Source organism: Diadema setosum, chromosome 6 (genome assembly GCF_964275005.1).
Source record: "Diadema setosum chromosome 6, eeDiaSeto1, whole genome shotgun sequence".
Taxonomy (NCBI): domain Eukaryota; kingdom Metazoa; phylum Echinodermata; class Echinoidea; order Diadematoida; family Diadematidae; genus Diadema; species Diadema setosum.
This window is the reverse complement of record NC_092690.1, coordinates 9,874,597-9,894,947: the sequence shown is the minus strand read 5'-3', so window position 1 is coordinate 9,894,947 and position 20,351 is coordinate 9,874,597. Positions and strand designations below refer to the sequence as shown.

The following is a 20,351-nucleotide window of genomic DNA, read 5'->3' as shown; positions in this document are numbered from 1 at the left end:
GAACTTGAACTTGAAGCTATAGTAGCTCAAGGAGAAATCAGCGAAACAAGTATGGAGCGGGTCAGTTATACAGTCAAACCTGCCATAGCGGCCACCTGTCCATAGCGGCCACCTGTCCATAGCGGCCACTGGAAAATTCCCCCCCCCCCCCAGAAATGACATACATTCTACAGACACGGTGTATACCGGCCACCTGTCTAACGTAGCCAGCGGCTACAAATTCTGTTTCCCGCGGTAGATTTTAACCTGTCTATAGCGTTCACGGACCCGATGGAGCCGTAGCCGAGCCAGTAGTTCAGCGTGTTTTTCTGCTTGAATAGCCGTGCCAGTCACTCCCGGGCAACGTTCAGTGATTGCCACTGCTGCATTTATCACTTATTAAGCTTTCTTTATGACTGTATAATAATACACATGCTACTGTGCAACAATTTCATAAACACCGGCGTTGTTCAGTGCATGAAACACACGTGTGTATACATACACACATACAACATGTGCATGTAAGTACATTTATAGATGTATACAACGATGAAACATGTACATGAAGGCAATGCACACGAAGTTGGATAGCCTGTCTATACCGGCCATCTGTCTATAACTGTCTTTTTTTTTTCGTCCCCCTTGGATGGCCGCTATAGACAGGTTTGACTGTACTTATACAAATAACATGAGGGCGGGTGATGAGCTAGTGAGAGATTGTGAAGGAGAGAGAGAGAGAAGCAGTTAAAGAGATGCTACAAGTCTGTGGTGATCTTTCTATTCAGTACACGTCGGCCTACCTGACTGGTTTTAATACATTAGCTGTATGGTCTATAGTTTGTTTTGCAGTGGCTAGAGTTTTGTTAAATTGGAGATATAGGCCCTGTATAACTTCTTTCATTACAACTTACCTAATTTGATACCCTATTCTGTGATTGATCAGCTTATTAATGAAATATATTTCTTGGCTTGGCAAAATATTCTGCCAAGAGAATAAATGTGGGGCCTGCCACGTACTTTCTGAATCGCATGTTAGACGGTTGTACGTAAGCACATTTACCGAGCCGAGGTAGCTAGATTCACTTAGATTATACGTAAGTTGCTGAAAATAAAAATACACCTAAAGTAAAGATAAATCTGTCGTTTTTGCCCTAGTTTTGTGCTCTGCCTATACAAATTTTACCTTATTCCAGGGGCACAAGAACTCCATTAATTTCCCATCGGGCTGATAAACGAAACCCCTTATAAAGATTCAATGTACTTTATTGTTTCCATAAAAAACATGATTCAAAGTAATACAAATTGTCAATTTGACTTCCATTCATCTGACAAGGATAGTTCATCAAACATGCACATGTATATGATATTATTATATTTAAAAAATGCACACTTTGTAATGGTACGAAAAAAAATAAGCGATCGTTATAACGATGGAGAAGAAAATAAACCAACCACTTAGGACGTAGAACAATGGAATGCGAAAAACAACAACAAAACAATGAAATAATTTCATATTAACTTCATCTCTATACCAAGTGTACATTCAAGGATTGATAATGCTGTACAAGTAATCTATAAACAATACTTACTATGTGACCCTGCATCACAAAGCAAACAAAAAATCGCCAGATATGAAATTTTAGTTAAGACCATATTCTGAAAGAGTAGACTCTAAACTTTAAAATGATATATAACTCAAATCAAATGGACTCTCCTGTAACCTATCTAAATATTGGAAAGAAAGCACAAACTCAGGAAAACTGTGAACTGCGAAAAGAGGCTCTGAAGTACAGTTTCTATTCAATTAAAGGGATAGTACAGTATTGGTTGAGATGAGAATTGGGCCTTTAAATTTTTGCAAGATACCAAGAAAACACTTATGATATAGTACATAGCATACCATTTTAAGAGGAATTCAAAGTTTATTTGATGAAAATCGGGTTTGGAATAACTGAAACATCCAAAAACAAAGTAAAACAAAGCGATCGTTACAAAGTGTGGGTCCCACACTTTATTAGAATCGCTCTTTTTGGAGTATCTCAGCCATTTCAAAACCAATTTTTATCAAATAAACGTTGAATTCCTCATAAAATTGCATGCTCTTTCATATTTCATATGAGATTTCTCATTATCTCACCTAAAAATGTTAGAAACCTGAAATTAGGTCTCAACCAGAACTGTACGATCCCTTTAAAGCGCCTAATCTTTACCAGGCCGTTCTGGCGGTGCGATGGATGGGACAAAAAACAGAATGTAAACCACCAGAGTAACACCAATGAAGAGATTATCAGATTAAACTGAAATTGAGCATGCCTTATTGACACATTCTGTCCATAATTATTGCCAACTTTCAATGCAGCAGCATCATCCTTTCTTAAGTTATTAGAGTTGAAAGTGAAGAGTGTGTACAAGGTTTTTAAGAAATGAAAAGGAGACTCTAAAGACACACCTGATCACACATTATTATTCTACCAAAAAAAAAAAAAAGTTCAAGATAAACTGCTGAAAAACACACTTTCGTGCCAATTTTATGACCCCAAATTTTAGCTTAATGTAGAATAAGACTTGCTCTTTCAGAAAATATGAAAAAGTCAAGATTGGCTAGGTTGACCCATTTCCCCTATTTTAAGTTCTCACACAAAATCAGTGTATGCGATTTTTTGTTTGTTTTTGTGATGCACGGTCACGTACTATCTTAGAATGCATATAAAACATATGAAATTTAACACTACATAAGAATATGATGGCGCAGACAGTATTAGGCCGTGTTTACCAGGAATGTGACCAAAAATTGGAAGAAGACATACACACGGTCACAAAAAAAAAACAACAACGACAGCAACAACAGCAAAAACAACACCGACAAAGCACAAAAATAACAGATATGAAGAAAAAATGCACACACGCAGTTACTGGACAACAAAGAACGAGGAAAGAGGAGCAGGGAAGAATGGAGAAAGAAAAGGAAGAGGATAGGAATGGAAGAACTTTAACAATGTGCCAAGCGAGCTTCGTTACGCTCATTGATTAGTCTTGAGCCGTTATATTTCGATATGTTAGGCGAAAGGACGGAACTTCGGTGTTAAAAAAAAAAAAAACAGCAAAAAGCAAACCAAAATAATGATGATAATAATAATAATAATAACAACAACAACAATAATAATAATAATAATAATAATAATAATAATAATAATAACAATAATAATAATAATAATAAAACCACTCATCTGAGGGTGGTGCGTAGCAGACATTATTTGGTTAGCCTTTATCGAAGCCGTCTTAGTTGCAGTAATTTCATGAAAAGCGAGAAAAATACTCAGTGCTGCCCCTTGTGGTCAAGTTTAACCTCCCTGGTTTAATGTTCTACTGTATATGACTTATGAAGAGGTTATGCGAAAAGTAAGGAGCGCCCAGGGAAATCATTGCGTTATGAGATTCCTCGCTGTGAGAATTGGTGCGATGCATGCCCATTCTAGAATCAGTGACACCATTGGACCAGTTATATGGTCCACCGGCGCCAGGTATACAGTGTGATTGAAGGGAAACCAAAACCCAAGAGAAATGTGGATTGAGTGAAAGCAGCAACATTAGCAGAACACATTTGTGAAAGTTTGAGGAATATTTGACAATCGATGCAAGAGTTACGCATTTTTAAAGTTTTGGGGTTGGAACGGCTGGATGAGGACATTACTTGAGTTTATGACATTATGTGTGGACAATTATAAAGAATATAAACGTGATGATGGAAATTCAACGTGCTTTCACTTTTTTAAGAAAGTGAAAGAGCACTTAACTTACCGCTTCCAGAGAGCAGGGGAAATAATACAGTTGCTGTAATGTGTAATTTTCATGAAAAATGAATTTTGTGTAATTCCCTTTATATTTTCTTTATAAAATATTGTTTTACACATATGATGTCATAACCTCCAGTAGTCTCCTTATCCAGCGGTTCCAACATCAACACTTTAAAAAAAAATCATAACTTTTGCATTGATTGTACGATTTTCCTCAAACTTTCACTTATATGTTTACTAGTATTGCTGCTATCACTCAATTCACATTTTTCTCTGGGTTTTGGTACCCTTTGAAGTGTAAATAACATAGCACCGGTGGACCGATGGTGTCACTGATGCTGTAATGGACATTGGCACGGTACGTTGTGAAGGGATGACATGCTCACTTTGCCATTTGCATATTCATATTGACTGTTCAAGAACTGTTTCCTGAAAAAACAGCGAAACTTCAAAATGTCATAATCTCCTTATATTTCATCCGATTTCTATCAAAATTATACCGTTGAGCTCGACTGGATTTTCCTTTTAAATCCGGTTTAGGGATAGAACATGGAAAACAAATTTGAACAAACATTTGAGTAACAAAAAAAAATTATTACGAAAAATAAGATGCTAACATAAAAGAAGCAGATGAGATTAAGGGCTTTCAGCTTGCCTGGGAAAACAGCAACAACACACTTCAAATGTATTTACACAAGATATTCCATACCTGCCTTATGATTTATTGTATAGAAAGGCAATGGGTCAGGTTTGAGTGTTGTGGCAACATGACATAATGTCGAAAGCAAAAAGCAGTTGTTAAAATGTATCGATTGTTTTTATGCTTACTCTACATAAGTATAACAGAGTAAAAGAATATAGAATGTGTGAAATATGTACTCTCAGATTTAGGAAGATCACAAGAACAACAACAACAAACGTCTTTGCAGCAAACAGTAGAGTCAAAAGTAGTCATCCCGACCATAACTAAACAGAATTACAACATTAAATACAGTACAAATGCTTGACAATAAATCGAAACTTGAACTGAAACGAAAATTGAAGAAAATATAAGAACAACTCAATAACAATAATGAAATAACGCAATAAAACTATAAAGAAAAGCAATAAAACGACGAGATCTGTGACGCGATAAGAAAGAACACAAATATCTGTAAGCGATACTCTGGCAATGAAACAAAACAACTCAACAGTATCCGACGCATAATACCGCCAGTCCATGTCCCTTTTCCACTGAAGCTATATAATCACAACGCAAGGATCGAATCAGTCGTAATGTTACTTTACGCACTCATATCTACAAGATGTAGTGAAAATCAAATAATAACAAGTATTATTTGCATTTAGTATAGGTATTGATAAATGTGAACATTTCTATATTTATCTGAATCAAAGCTTGTCGCACTTTGACTGCTATAATCTTTGATTATCAGCTATCGAACCATTCCTTTGTTGAAGCATATATTTCACGCTCAGAGCCTGCAACTATCAATATACATTCCTAAAGAATTTGATAGCGTCATTTCGGCTATCGTTCAAGCTTTATCTCCTAAACGCAGCAATAACAAAATAACTTGGTGCCACAAGGCAAAGCAACTCGGGGGAAATAACGTTTGCAAAGGCCAAAAGAATAGTGTACATGACGCTGTATGTCGTAAAATACGTCACGTATTGTTTTTGTTTATATCATATGATATTGAGGAAACTATTTATCTCTCACATTACAGCATGTGCAGTGCTCTGGGGTACCTCCACTTGACAGAAGTCTTGATTGTTTCTAAAATCATCAATGTAAATGCATGTACCTTATTTATTATTTCCTTAGAGTACGGAAGACGTGCATGCGTGTACAAATTATGAAGCTATTTATTCAACTCAAAGATTGTTCAATCTAAAAGTACACCAGCACTAATTGTTGACCGTCATTAAGTCAATTTGTAAAAAACAAAACAAAACAAAACAATCTATTAAAACAGTTTGACTTTCTCTCAGATCTGAAACAGCCAGCAATCTTCAACTCTTTAAATCAAAGCTTTTATCATCTATATACAGTTTTATGCTTAACATCACACACAGTATGAAACTACCTGACTTTGTTGAACATTACATACATATTTAATTGGCTTACCTTATAACAACAACTTTAAATATTATATGCATCAACAGAGACCTTCTTGCCTGAACTTAGTCTAGCTAGCCACCTCCTTATTTCGCTCATATCACAGAAAAGAGCTTGCCTATACTTGCATGAATATTGGTGTACCGCAAATAGCAAACATCAGTCCATGTCTTGGAATGATGCATATTGTATCATTCCCTGTACTGGGGTCAAGTTGATTCCCCTTTGTTTTAATCCTCTAACTTGTCTACTGAAATCAACTACTTGAGCAAGAGTACAGGCTGTCAGACCAAATTACTTTTGTCTCATATATACCATATAATGGTACACTCATGCTAACCTCTGCATTAGGCACACTTCCCCAATCAGGCACAGAACAATATAAATACAGTTGGAAACGTCAACGTTCCTTCATTAAGCTTGCTCAACATGGCATTCATCGGTAGTGCTACAAATACAAATAGCACTAAGCTTTAATATGAAAACGACTATACAATTATTTCATTATTAAAAGGGTGCAATTCATAGACAACTGAAATGTCATCTTTGGGGGGCATTTCATGAAGGAAGTTGTCGGATAAAATATCTGACAAGTCAATTATATCCGACAAGTTCTGAGAAATTCTTTAGTCTGATTGGCTGATTTCTCTGAACTTGTCGGATATAATTGACTTGTCAGATATTTTATCCGACAAGTTCCTTCATGAAATGCTCCCTTGATATCCACTTGTTATAGTAAGTCAAACTTTACCTATAATATACCACCCATACCTGTGCTTTATTGGTCTGCTGACCTTACTATGACCGTCTTATTTGCCACCGTTTAAAGACATCGTTGCCCCCAACAATGTGCACAAAGATTGATTAGAGTGCTTCGAAAGTGCACTCACATATGATTCAAACCAAGATTTTTTTTTTTTAATCATTGATAACTCTTCATATCTATCTCAAACGGAGTCCTTATTTCATCGCTTAAACACGATGATACTCCGGGACATTGATTATTTACAAGCCGGCATATTCTGATATCAAAGTACAACTTCCCACAACCTTCCACAACATTATTTTCCCCTCGTATTGGATATCCTACATATCTAAACAGACTCCTACCTTGTTACTGTTCCATAACTGTTTTAGACCAGAAGGCAAGCAGACACTCTCTCTCGAGTTTTATCCGATAAACTGAAGCCGTGTACATCTCTTCTCTATTGGACAATTGTAATTAAATATAAAGTTAATTTATGAACCAAGCGAACAATAAGATAATGCGAAGTTTGTTCAAATAGTTGTCACTATCAAATTATGATAGAGTTATGGCAGTTACTTGCGACAAGATTATAATAGGCAAACTATATACCCTTTCACATATCAGCGACAAAGGTGACAATACTACACCAAAGAAGTACTATCAGAATTTGTATCATCTTGCACTGATACATATGCAAACACACTATAGGCCCTACTTTCTCACATAATTAACATTCAAGGATATTGCAAATCCCTCGAAGCCACACACGCCAACACTTCCCTGTAAACACATATATATTAATTATTAAATATCATTAAGTATCACAAGTTCATCTTTTAAACATGCATTCTTGCAGATATTTGTTACATTCAGACGGTGTTAACCTAACTCGAAGATGTTATCGTAGTTAAGTATGTATGGGGCTCCAAATATCGCGTTTTCTCATCCGTCGTGAAATCAGTCATATCGTCACGAAATTACAATTTTTACAACGATAAAAGTTTTCTTCATGAAATTTAATTTTATGACGAAATGACTGATTTCGTTACGACAGAGACCACGCAACCCGTGGCGCCCTATACTTAACTACGAGGATTAAGGATCACCGTCTGAACATAACTTATAAACAACGACACAGGGAATTTAGCGAGAGGGGGTGATGGATCACTTGAGCTTTGCTGATGTGAGCTGCAAAAAGTCATTTCGTCATGTAGGAATGCCCAGGGATTGATTTGGCATTGTTTGAAAGTGGAGACAGGGAGAAGTTACTGTCAAAGGTCACTGAACTTTGGTTAGTATTGTCCTTTTTGTCACAAATTCGGCTCAATATATCCACTGGTACCATTGGTTATATTATTTGGAGTTAAGGATAAAATGATTCCACTTTCATTTGGACGAAATAACAGGGTAAAAGGTTAGATGTCATCTAAACTGGGCTAGATATATCAAATAATGTTAAGACGGACCTTAAATGTACGTATGTCAAAGTGTAATATATAGAAATACATTTCTCTTGTGCAGAGAAGATTAGGTGTCAATATTCAATTGCTGTAGTCGAGATAAATGAGCATTATCAAAATGTAACTAAAGGGCCAGGTTCTCGTGGAAGATAAAGTGAATGCGTTAGAAGAGGAGGCATCTCCGTCTACCGTCGACTGTGATTTTTATCTCCCTGTCTGAAACGGTTACCGTGGCCGGGGTCACTGATATGACTAGATTGACAAATCCTTCATGGATTTCATTTCTCTCTATCTTTTCACATGCTTTATAAGCATTTGTCACTGGTACCACAGCCGCATGTAAAGAACGTTCAGTAATAGAAGGAGCAAGCCAATGCAGACTACGATTAGCACAGTATTGTCACTTTCAGTAGTGCCTCTTTCTTCAGACTGAGGCCGCACTGGACCTGGTGGAGGGGCATTATTTTGCTGTTTATTTTCAGCATACATCTTGCTTAGGATTGGCGAGCAGATGTTCTTAAAATCTGTCAGTTGGTGAATGTACTCTTCATTCGTTGTCTTAGAATCCAAGTCTAGCCACTGAATGACATCTTCTACAGCTTCAACAATCGTCTGTTTGTCTTCAGGAGATAGGTTTCTCTGAGCAGCAGGTTCCTTGAGAGTCGATGTGACCCTGTAGACGTAGTTCTCCAGTCGGTTTTTGCTTGCAAATCTTTTCCGTAGGAGATCATCCTCTGTTTTGTGCTTCTCTGCATTGTTGATTATGGCTTCAATTTGTTCCTCAGAGAGACAATCGATGCAGTTGGTGATGGTGATTTGTTTGTTGCTACCTGTACTTTGATTCAATGCAGTTACAGTCAAAATGCCATTTTCGTCAATGTTAAAGGTCTCTTTGATTTGGGGCACACCTTTTGGAGCTGGAGGAATGCCACTCAGCCGAAACTCTCCAAGTAAGTTGTTATATTCGGTGAACTCTCCCTCTCCCTGATAAATGCGTATAAACACTCCCGTTTGGTTGTCAAAAGCTGTGGTGTAGTACTTTGCTGCTTCGACTGGAATTTGTGTATTTCTCTCGATTACTATAGACATTTCTCCACCAATGATCTCAACCCCAAGAGAGAGTGGAGTTACATCATGCAGGGTGACATTCTGGATTTCCTCGCTTTGATCACCAGATAAGATGGCTGCCTGGACTGCTGCACCATAGGCCACAGCTTCATCGGAATTGATGGACTTACTAAGGACCTTGCCGTCCAGGTGCTCGCGTAGAAGCTTCTGGATCATTGGAATGCGGGTTGAACCTCCAACCATCAAAACAGTGTTGATGTCTTCCTTGTTGATCTTTGCATCAACGATGGCGCTTTCAACTGGATCAAGACACTTCTTGAATAGATCAGAGCAGAGGGTTTCAAAGCGAGCTCTCGTGATGTCAAAGCGGAAATCAATCCCGTCGAACAGCGAGTCCACTTCGATACACGCATGGGAACTACCTGACAGACTCCTCTTTGAACGCTCAGCTGCTGTGCGGAGACGTTGGAGGGCCCGAGGGTTGTTTCTGAGATTCTTCTTGTGTTTTCGTTGGAACTCCCCTACAAGATGGTTGACCAGCATGTTGTCGAAGTCCTCGCCACCAAGATGGGTGTCCCCAGCAGTTGCCAGGACTTCGAAGTCGCCATCATCGAGAAGCAGGATGGACACATCGAATGTGCCTCCGCCAAGGTCAAACACCAAGACATGCTGTCTATCTTGTACCTTCTTGTGAAGTCCATAAGCCAGGGCAGCCGCTGTCGGTTCGTTGATAATGCGAAGGACTTTTAGCCCTGCTATTTCACCGGCATCTTTGGTGGCTTGTCGCTGAGAATCGTTGAAGTAGGCGGGAACGGTGATGACAGCATCTTTGACTTCCTGACCCAGATATGCCTCAGCTGTCTCCTTCATCTTCGTGAGAACCATGGAACTGATTTCCTCCGGGACGAGGATTTTATTCTCTCCCATGTACTCAACCTGTATAGCGGGTTTGCCTTTTTGGTTGATTACCTTGAACGGCCAGTGCTTCATGTCCTCTTGAACAATCTTGTCTGTGAATCGCCGCCCAATCAGTCGCTTGACAGCAAAAGCTGTGTTCTTTGAGTTCCTATAGTACAAGCGAAATAAAAAATGAGATTTAACGTTTGCAGAAAACAGTAATATGGAATTCATCCATAACTTATACTTCATCATTATCTTCTATAGAAAGGGAACAATCGAGATGTGGGAAGAGTAATTCCCATCCCCCCCCCCCCCCCCTAAGAGAGCTTATTTGAGAACTGAAATTCATCGATCTAGTGCACACTGTGGGTAAAATATCTGGACGAATTTTCAATGTTCTATATAATGCCTTATAGCCATATTTTCTTACAATTAACCATGTTTTAGTTAAATGTATTAGCAATGTTCGTTTATCACTATTTTGGCACATTACTGGAGGGGAAGTATTAGGTCCTTACCCCCCCCCCCCCCCCCATCGACGCCATTGTGATGAAACAAATGTACATGCATCTATTCAGTTTTTAATTCCTACACAAGAAGAATGATACCACAGTAATAATGGATTCAACACAAGGAGTATCCTTGAATTGTTGTAAGAAGTTGTTTGTTGCACTGCTGATTGGACCTTATAATTCAAAATGTCTTGAAATGAAAAACCGAGAATGAACACAAAACAATACAAAAACATTAAGCATAATTCAAAGCATATAAGCCTGGGTTGTGTACACATCTTTGCTTGTTTTATAAGAAAATTTCACCCATTTCTGCCCCCCCCCCATTACCCCAATCGTCAAAATATATACAATACATTACCTTTAAACATGCACCGCAAAAATATTGGCGTTTGATTTTATGTGTTCATATGGCACTTCGTGGTGTTGATTTGACACTGTAGCTGGTGATATTTTTGATACTGCGCCGGTGTTAATTCAACAATGACACTACATGGTGTTAATTTGATATATCTGGTGTTACTGCTAATGGTATCACATACGCCCTGTGTCAATATGTGGAGACCACACTAACTGGTGTTACCGTTTTGTAAATGTGTTCACAACTTTTTTTTTCAAAAATCAAGTAGGCCTACTTCTTGCATCGGTAAGTTCTTGTTCATCTTGTTGAACAAGAAGAACAATAACAAATTACCAGTCTTTAAAAAAAAAGTGTCATATTCTGAAGTGACACCCGGAGGTGTTAATTCAACACCATAAATCAACACCGGAAATTAAGCACCACTTCGGTGTTTCATATTTGACACCAGACTTTTTGCAGTGTTGCAAGGTGAACGGCATTATCTATTCACTATTTTCATATTCATACTGACTGTTCAGGAAGCTAGCGAAACTGCAACATTTTATAACTTTCTTGATTTTCATCCAATTTTGCCAGAAATCTCTTGTTGCTGTTGTAATACTTTACTCTTACTTTTCAGACTGTACAATCTAACTAATCCGTTATTCCCCTGAAACGTTCAATGGAGTCTGGGATGGCATTGCACGTTGATTAGAGGGTGTAAAGGGGAATTAATCCCCAAATATACACGTGGATTAAGCGAATTTGCCAATATTAGTAGAACACATCAGTGACAGTTTGAGGAAAATCGGACAATCTGTTGAAAAGTTATGAATTTTTGAAATTTGATGACGAGCCCACTGGATCAGAAGACTACTACAGACAATGACATCACTAGGATATAAAGAAATTGCAAAGAAAATTCCACAAAATATCACTTCAATTAAAATGTATTCCCTGAAATTGTTACTGTCATATGTCGAGGGTATTATCATCCCCCTACTTTCTGAAAGAAGTAAGTCTAGTGCTGTATCATTATGCTAGAAAAGTGAAAAAAAAAATCTATAATTTTCTTTATATTTTCTGTATATGGTACTAGTCCATATGTGATGTCAGGATCCGTAGTAGTGCTCATCAAGCGATTTTTTTCACCAAAACTTCAAAAATTCATAATTTTTGAACGGTTTGTCCGGTTTTCCTCAAATTTTCACTGATTTATTCTATTAAAATTGCTCCATTCACTTAATCAAAATGTATTTTCGGGGTTAATTTCCCTTTAATACCTCAACATGTCCAGGAATTTAGAGATAAAGCTTTTTATTTCGGCCCATGTGTTGTTCTGGTTCGTAGTACATGTATTTCACAAGTAGAGAATGGTAACACAACACACTTCCAACCGACTACTATACAATCCAAACAGAAAGATTATAATGTTTACATTGCAAGTTGGTTCTTGGCGGCATCTCCAACGAGCAGCTCCCTGTCGGTGAAGGCGACGTAGCTTGGCGTGGTCCGGTTTCCCTGGTCGTTGGCAATGATCTCGACTTTGTCGTGCTGGAAGACAGCCACACACGAGTAGGTTGTTCCCAGGTCGATTCCAATAGCTGGAGCTTTTCCTGGTGCCATACTCTAGATTTACTATCTATTCACCAATTGAAGAATTCCAATGATTATGACGCTGTTATATAACCTGGAAGGAGTTGCAAAAGCGCGTTTTCTGCGCCTACCTTCTTGTTACTTCCTTACTCGTTGGTTCACAGTTTAAAAATCCGACGTCCATTTTCCATCAGGTTGGCACAATACAGCTGCTGCTTCGTGCTGTGAAGTTAGATATCTCCAGTCGTTTGATCATTTGGCTAGACGTGGGGCCGTTGAACAATGAACTAAACTCGCTTATTGCTTCATTAAAATCTATTTCACAACTCGCCGAAGCGATCTTGCGCAACGAAAGCCGTGGGAGGAACTTTGTTTTTCCAATCAGAATCGCAAACTCAATGTCATGGTAAGGATTGGCATTGCTCACAACAAAACGCGGTTAAGTCCCGGAATATCCGAGGGGCGCGAGTATCGAACATTCCCTGGTCTTTGTCAAAGACCCTAATGCTGTATAGGTGTAAACCGTTTCGGTAATGTATTCGAATTTTGTGCTAGTTTTGTTCACACACACAAAAAAAAAAAACTTTAAGGACAAGTCCTTCATATACATATGGATTGAGTTAATACAGCAATATTAGTGGAACACATTAGAAAAAAGTTTCGGTAAAGTTGGACAATCCATTCAAAAATTATGAATTTATCTGCGCAATCACTGCTGGATGAGAAGACTACAACAGTGAATGATGTCACATGCGTAGAATGATAAAAGGAAAATATAAAGAGAATTTCACAACTTTTTTTGAAAAAAAAAATGCATATTTCCTCGACTTGTCTCTGACGTATGTCAAGGGCAATATTTTTCTCCCTGCCTTCTGAAAGAGGTAAATTAAGTCGAGATTATAATAATAATTTTCTATATGTATTCTTAAATGGTTCTACACGTGTGACTTTTGGAACTGTAGTAGTCTTCTTATCCAGCAGGACTGAGCAGAAACTTCAAAGATTCATAACTTTTGAACGGAGAGTCCGATTTTCCTAACTCTCACTGATGTGTTCTACTAATATTGCTGCATTCACTAAATACAAATGTATATGAAAGTGAATTTTCCTTTAACAACCACAAGACTTGCCCTGCCTCAAAACAACTAAGTGGATTCCTGTCCAAGTTACTTAATGGGAGGGAACAGGTGAACTGTGAAATGTTTGATTTCTACGCTGTAGGGAAAACAAAAGTCTGTAGATCTATTTCAGGAGAAGCGAGCAGAGGGTAACCTTTTTTTTCGGCTGAGGTCTCTTGGCGTAGGTTTATATTTCACTGTATACGCAACTTATTCCAAACTAGCATGAATTGTGAAAGTGATGAACAAAACAGACATGAGGGAGAACGAATATATTTCTCCCTTCTTTTTTAATCTTGGCGTCAGCTGTATGTGTACGGTTGTTATTCGCGTGTTCACCGGTTGCCTTGCCAATAGTTGAGAATAAGACGTGGGGATATAAACACAATAAACACATTAAGTTTATCAACATTGTATTTCAACTGAACCCTCTACACCTGGAATTGGCGAAATGTGATGACTTCTTCCGTCAAGAGAGTGGCTTTGCCCAACTTCTTTAGGGAGCAATTGGCTTCCTCTGTTTCCGGGGAACGTGGTAATCTTGTGTAAGGTTACAATATTGTAAAATGAGAGGAAAAGAAACATTCTATTGGATGACTACATAGAAATAATGTATGTATAATATATACATATATATATGTATATGCTTATTATGTGTGTGTGTTTGTGTGTGTGTGTGTGTGTGTGTGTGTGTGGCGACGTATACATCACAGTGTGTATTCTTTCATTTGATTTCGTTTCAATATATTTTCATACTTCTATAGAAAAAAACATAGAAAATCAATACAATTATACAAACACAAAAGGAAATAAAGAAATTTGGTTGAAATGTTCACCTTAATGTTCGAAAGTATCTCGATATTAGAATAAACGAAACGTGCCAGTTACAGTAGTAGCCATCCATTGATGACTATAATCTGTAAGTGTGATGCCAACATAAAAGCAGGCTTCTTAAAGTCGTAGGTCCCAATATGATATCTGGTATAGGGAAATATGGAGCACGGAAAACAAATTATGTCAGTATAGCATCATATATATTAGAAATATATATATATATAGATTATATATATATCAAATGATATCAAGGAATGAAATTTGGATATATATGTTATTTGCATTTTCTTTCGAGTAATCTACGATGTACAAGCTTTGCTTCCTAGTATCTCACTCTTCTCCCTTGCTTCAATTTCTTTCTTGGTCTCTATTGCGAAGTGAGCATTGCCTTCCCGATATATGATTGTTTGTATATATATATATATATATATATATATATACAACGTATGTTGTATCATATCATTTTTTCGTGATTTGTATATTATTTTTTTAAATTGCTCTATAACATGAACCGACAAATAAATACATTTATGTATTACTTTTGTTGATGATGGATTTGAAATTGTGCAGGTATAGTATTGAATTTAATTGAATTGAAATGGAACAAACATTTGAGTGACAAAAAAAAATGATTTAAAAAAGCTACCATAAATGACGCAGATGAGACTTAGAGCTTAACTGAGAGACAACGGCAAAAAAAAAATCAGAAATATTGAATTAAGTGATTTCATTACTCTAGTTCTTTTGCGTAGAAAGTCGATGGGTCTGGTTTAAGCGATGTGGCAAAGTGGCATAGTTTTAAAAAGTAGTTAAATTAGAAAATGAAAATAACAGTTGTTAAAACTCATCGATAATTATTGTTAGACCTACTCTTCATATGAAAAAGTAAAGGAATATAAAATGTATGAAGTGCTATGTTGGCCTACTCTGAGACTTCAGGAGGGTTGCACAGAGAAAAAGTATTGTCTCTGCAACATGAAGTAAAGCCTTTTGTAAGGGCTCTCATTGCCGAGGATGTGACCTCGGCGAGTGAGTGGTAGCACCGACTACGACTTCTCGAAATTAAGTAATGCGCTTTCACCAAGGCGACTCCAAGACGGCGTCCGACACGTTTCCGGACAAGGTAACAATCAGCGTTGTTTTTCACCTCTGCAACCATCTTCCTTATCTTTGACTGCTGCCTCGCCATCCATAACTGTGCTGAAGCTGCCACAACTGCTTCAATCCTTCTTCTTGCCCTTCCGGCCTCCACTGCCCTTGGATGGCATGGCAGAGGGAAAGGACATCTCTCGAGTAAGAAGTATTTATATAGTCGTCCCCTGGCAAAAAGAGATTTGGGGACTCTCATCCATTGCTGTGGTTGCTTTTTCTATTTGTTTGGGTTTTTGGTTTTTTTTTTCCTTTGGGGGTGATTTGTTTTTTGATAAAAGGGTCTAAGAGCGAAAAAACATTTAATTTGTGTATTTTGTTTGGTGTTTTTTTTTTTATTTGCACATTTCGATTTAACCATTCTAATTATTCGATTTTCTTTCTTTATAATAATTTGATTTTCTTTGTTTACTTTCTTTACAGTTTGACTTTCCATATATGTTCGGATATTTATCTATCTATCATGTAATATTTTGTGTTGTTCTCTCTCCATGTATATATTGTATTTCTTATGGTTCGTCATTTATATGTAAAAAACCCGCACTGAATTTCCTGTACTGGTTTTTATCGGACCATTTAAACGAATTGAATTTGATTTAATTTAATTGATTATATATATATATATATATATATATATATATATATATATATATATATTAGGCAATTACCTACCTTTCAGCAATGTTCTTTTTCTTCATACGACAAAGGCGTATCTGTAGGCACATCTCTGAATTTCACAGGAATAAAATGACGTATCTGTAGGTATACCCAAACAATTACTCGTACTTTCCAAATTGATTTATTTGGCAAAGGATTTATCTCCTGATAAGGCTTTGCGCGTAAGCAGCCACAGTATGACATTATATACCTACGCCTTTCTGCTTGAACAATCACTCTTACGTTGTTATCGATTAAATTTGGCAGGTCGTAAGAGACGTAAGAGACTGCAATGTTCAGCCGACAGGTATATTCAAGTTGAGCTAACCAGCCAGGATATTTTTTATTTTACGCTAAAGAGTTTTTGATGTGTAGTAAAACAGCAAAGGAGCGCTACACTTGCCTTGGTGTAATGAACAAAAATGTGTGCAAGATTTGTCAGCTGTGACTTAAGAAGTAAACGTAGGAGTGAATCAGAATTTGAACATTTGGGACAGAAGGAACCAATGGATGCAGATAATTATGGAAGATCCTGAAATGAGGAAATACGAAAGTGTGTGAGAGAGGAATATACCTACAGTAGGTAAGATGGAACAAGCTACCACGGACACTGTTGACATATAACACTGTATAATTGCTTCGAAACTTTGATTTTATTATAATATTTCAGATGTATACATGTTCCTTTGTACATTTATATGAAATGTGATATTCTGTGCCTGTTTTAAAGAAATGCTCACTGTACGAAGTTACATTCACTGCATGGAAGAAAATACATGTAATTTGTCACAGGAGCGTGTACTTATAATAATTGTAGCTTTAAAAAGGAAAATATACACCAAAATATACTTACTTTCAGTGAAGCTAGAAATGTGAGTAGTACAAAATGAAATTCGAGGTAAATCGGACACATTTCAAGATGAAAGACCTGCTGTCTTTACTCCTTAATAAAGCGGAAAGAATATTACCTCTCAATATATGTCAGTTACTAGCTGAGGGAATATCCACTTTCCTAAGAAAAATAAGATTTTTTCTTGTTTTTTCTTACTATTTCTGACATGACATACAGTTGAACCCTTTCCATCCAGCGGTAATTGCGATTTTGCCAATTCTTCAATACAGGTTTTTTTTTTTCTTTTTTGAAGTGGCTTATCAGAATTCATCAAGCTTCCCTGATATCTTCTACAAAAATACGTCTGTATAATTATGCTGAACCGTTTATCTTCGTGATAATAAATCGGAGCATGACGTTGGCAGTGTAAGTCCATTGAAAAGCTATCAGGGATTCATTTTAATCATGTTTTTTAACACTGAATTCATCCTTTCATCTTTGGCTCTTCATGGAGAGAACCAGTCCATGGATGCGTCGTTGCTACGCCTAATGCGCACAGGCACTGCGCGGTTATACCATGCACTGTGGCAGCAACTACCAGACTAGAAGCATTCCATCACAAGCATGTTAGTTTTGAAATCCGTCCGACCAGGAACAGACGTATAGCCTTGTGTGTTTGTCTGCTTCAGAAACGGATTTTAATCTTTAAACATCACATCGCATCCTGGTCGCTGATGAAGAATGCGATGACTAACCTGTTTGGTGTCTTGTTTCTATATCATGCGCTTTCCTCGCCAGGATAAAGCGTTTTTAGTCTAATGCCATTTTAGGTTTGTATCACATATATATATATATATATATATATATATATATATATATATATATATATGTATATATAGGGCTTTGTCAAGTCAATACATTTGACACAAGTGTCAAATGTATTGACTTGACAAAGCCCTATGGGCGAAAATTCGTCGAATTTACGTCTCTAACGGAGTTTTTATATTGAACTTTTGTTGTGAATCTATACTTTCTTAGGACTCTATAGCAGAAACTAATTATTGCTGTTATTTATATATATATATATATATATAATTATTAGAAGAAAGAGTCTCAAGTACGCCATGGATCCAACGATTACACAAAAATTTTATTACAAAATTTTCGGTCTGCCTCAGACCTTCGTCAGTGCACTGACGAAGGTCTGAGGCAGACCGAAAATTTTGTAATAAAATTTTTGTGTAATCGTTGGATCCATGGCGTACTTGAGACTCTTTCTTCTAATAATTACAACATTCGAAGTCCAACACGTGGAAAATTCCAAGATATATATATATATATAGATATATATATATATATATATATAGATAATTATATATGTGACTGCCCATCTCAAAACCCACAGTCGCAGATTAGGATTCTCTGTAGTGGACCAACTCCAATTCTAAAAGTTTCTAAAATCTTACCTTAAAGAGTGATCTTTTCTCTACCTACTGTAAAAATAAGAGGGTTTTTCCTGCCCATTTTTAATTTCACTTATACTTTTGCACTGCACGCCTGAGTGACCCTAATCTTTGAATCTTCTCAAAAAGCCTATTTTCTTCCCTTTCTGTGAAATTGCACGTCCTTAATCTCTCTAATTTTAATCACTTTTTGAATGGGCTATGACACTCAAATTTTAACCAGCTATTATCATCTTAAAGCTTATAGCTCACTCTTTTAAACTATGTAGAAAAATGTAAATCCATTTTGGAATATCACTACCTTTTGTGGCTGTTGAGCTGGACGGCCACCTATATATCATATAGTCTAGCACGCACGTTTATATGATAAATGGGTGCGCGCGCGCGCGTGTGTGTATAATTATATAAATAACTGGAAAATGTTAACTCGTTGTTGACATATACTTATTGACTATGATACCGAACCCACACCGCTGTTACGAGATTCGCATCCGTTGTACAATGACAATTTTATATGTCTACGTTTACACAGTTATGAGTGTATAGGTGCATGACAGGAATTATAGGGAATGTTAATAATTCTGGATGGGATGCTCATCTATTTTATAAATGCCCCATTTTTTGAAATTTACGCATGTTATCAAAAAATAAAGTGCAATTCAAAACTTGTGGTAAATATTTTATAAACCAGAATCTTGGTAATGAATCCATCCAATGTGATACGGGATGCACTCCCATCAATAGTCTGTATGTGTACACCTACTTATGTATTATACATTCGTTATAGATAAAGGAAAATACCTGCGAGGGCGTATATCAATAATTGTGGCATGTGGCATCTTTTCTCTGAATTCAACATATGGAAAACACAAGAATTATGGAACGGAACTCATACCCTAGGTAAGAGGTTAACACCTGCCATAGTACACGTACTTGTACTCATACAATATTCCCAGGTTAATAAGCTGCTGATGCAGTACAGATGTACCTACGCAAACAAAGATGTGCTGAATATACATAAACCATTTTCCAATTTCAATTTCAATTTCAATTGCTTATCATTTCCATCAAGAAAAGGATACATGATATAATGTGGAACATTTGTCAATTTGAAGTTTGGAATGACAGATCACTGGACACGATACTAAATAACATGGAAGAAGTAGCAATGAATACTTTGCCATATGCTAACCAAACAAGAAGAAGAACTTCCTAATAATCAGAACAATGAAAAACAGTGTTGCACTAAAAAGCTAAGCTTGTAGGACATGGAACACTCAAAAGAAAACAAACAACCATATTGCTCACCAATATACCAATATAGGACCTACAAATCTATTCATGTGAAATCCATCTATGTACCATTGTACATTATGATGCTGATAAATCACACAATCATCAACTATCAACGGTACTTGTTTTAGAATCCAAACAAAATGTATTGTAACATAACAATGTTATGGCACAGACACTATTCAGTTCATTTAGCCGTTTGTACCAAGAAAACGTGACCAAAACATAAAACATACATGCGGTCACGCAAAACAACAATAATAACAACAAAACACAGAAATAACAGATATGAAGAAAAATACGCTTACGCAGTTACTGCACAACTAAGAACGAAAAAAAAAGAGCAAAGAAGAATGGAAAGGAAAAGGAAAGAGGTCTGTTTGCAGGCATTTCAATCTGAAGGACAGGTGGATATAATGCATAAATAGAGACTTTTTATAGACAACACAATTATCTAGTATACGTGGAAAGCAACAATATTGAAATGTA

The 20,351-nt window shown here is 36.8% G+C and overlaps 1 protein-coding gene across 1 annotated transcript; it reads right to left on the bottom strand.

The window, feature by feature from the left end:
- Positions 1 to 8,418: 8,418 nt before the first annotated feature.
- LOC140229506 (heat shock 70 kDa protein IV-like) lies at positions 8,419 to 12,546 on the bottom strand. Its single transcript, XM_072309756.1, has 2 exons — positions 12,359 to 12,546; positions 8,419 to 10,234 (listed from the first exon to the last, which is right to left on the bottom strand). Exons 1-2 carry the CDS (start codon positions 12,544 to 12,546, stop codon positions 8,419 to 8,421), a joined length of 2,004 nt encoding a protein of 667 aa, XP_072165857.1.
- Positions 12,547 to 20,351: the final 7,805 nt, after the last annotated feature.

Excerpts from the sequence above, each read along its gene's own strand:
- LOC140229506 (XM_072309756.1), bottom strand. The coding sequence starts at position 12,546 with ATGGCACCAGGAAAAGCTCCAGCTATTGGAATCGACCTGGGAACAACC. Across the intron at positions 10,235-12,358 it reads GCCAAGAACCAACTTGCAAT|GAACTCAAAGAACACAGCTT; the intron begins GTAAACATTATA and ends CTTGTACTATAG.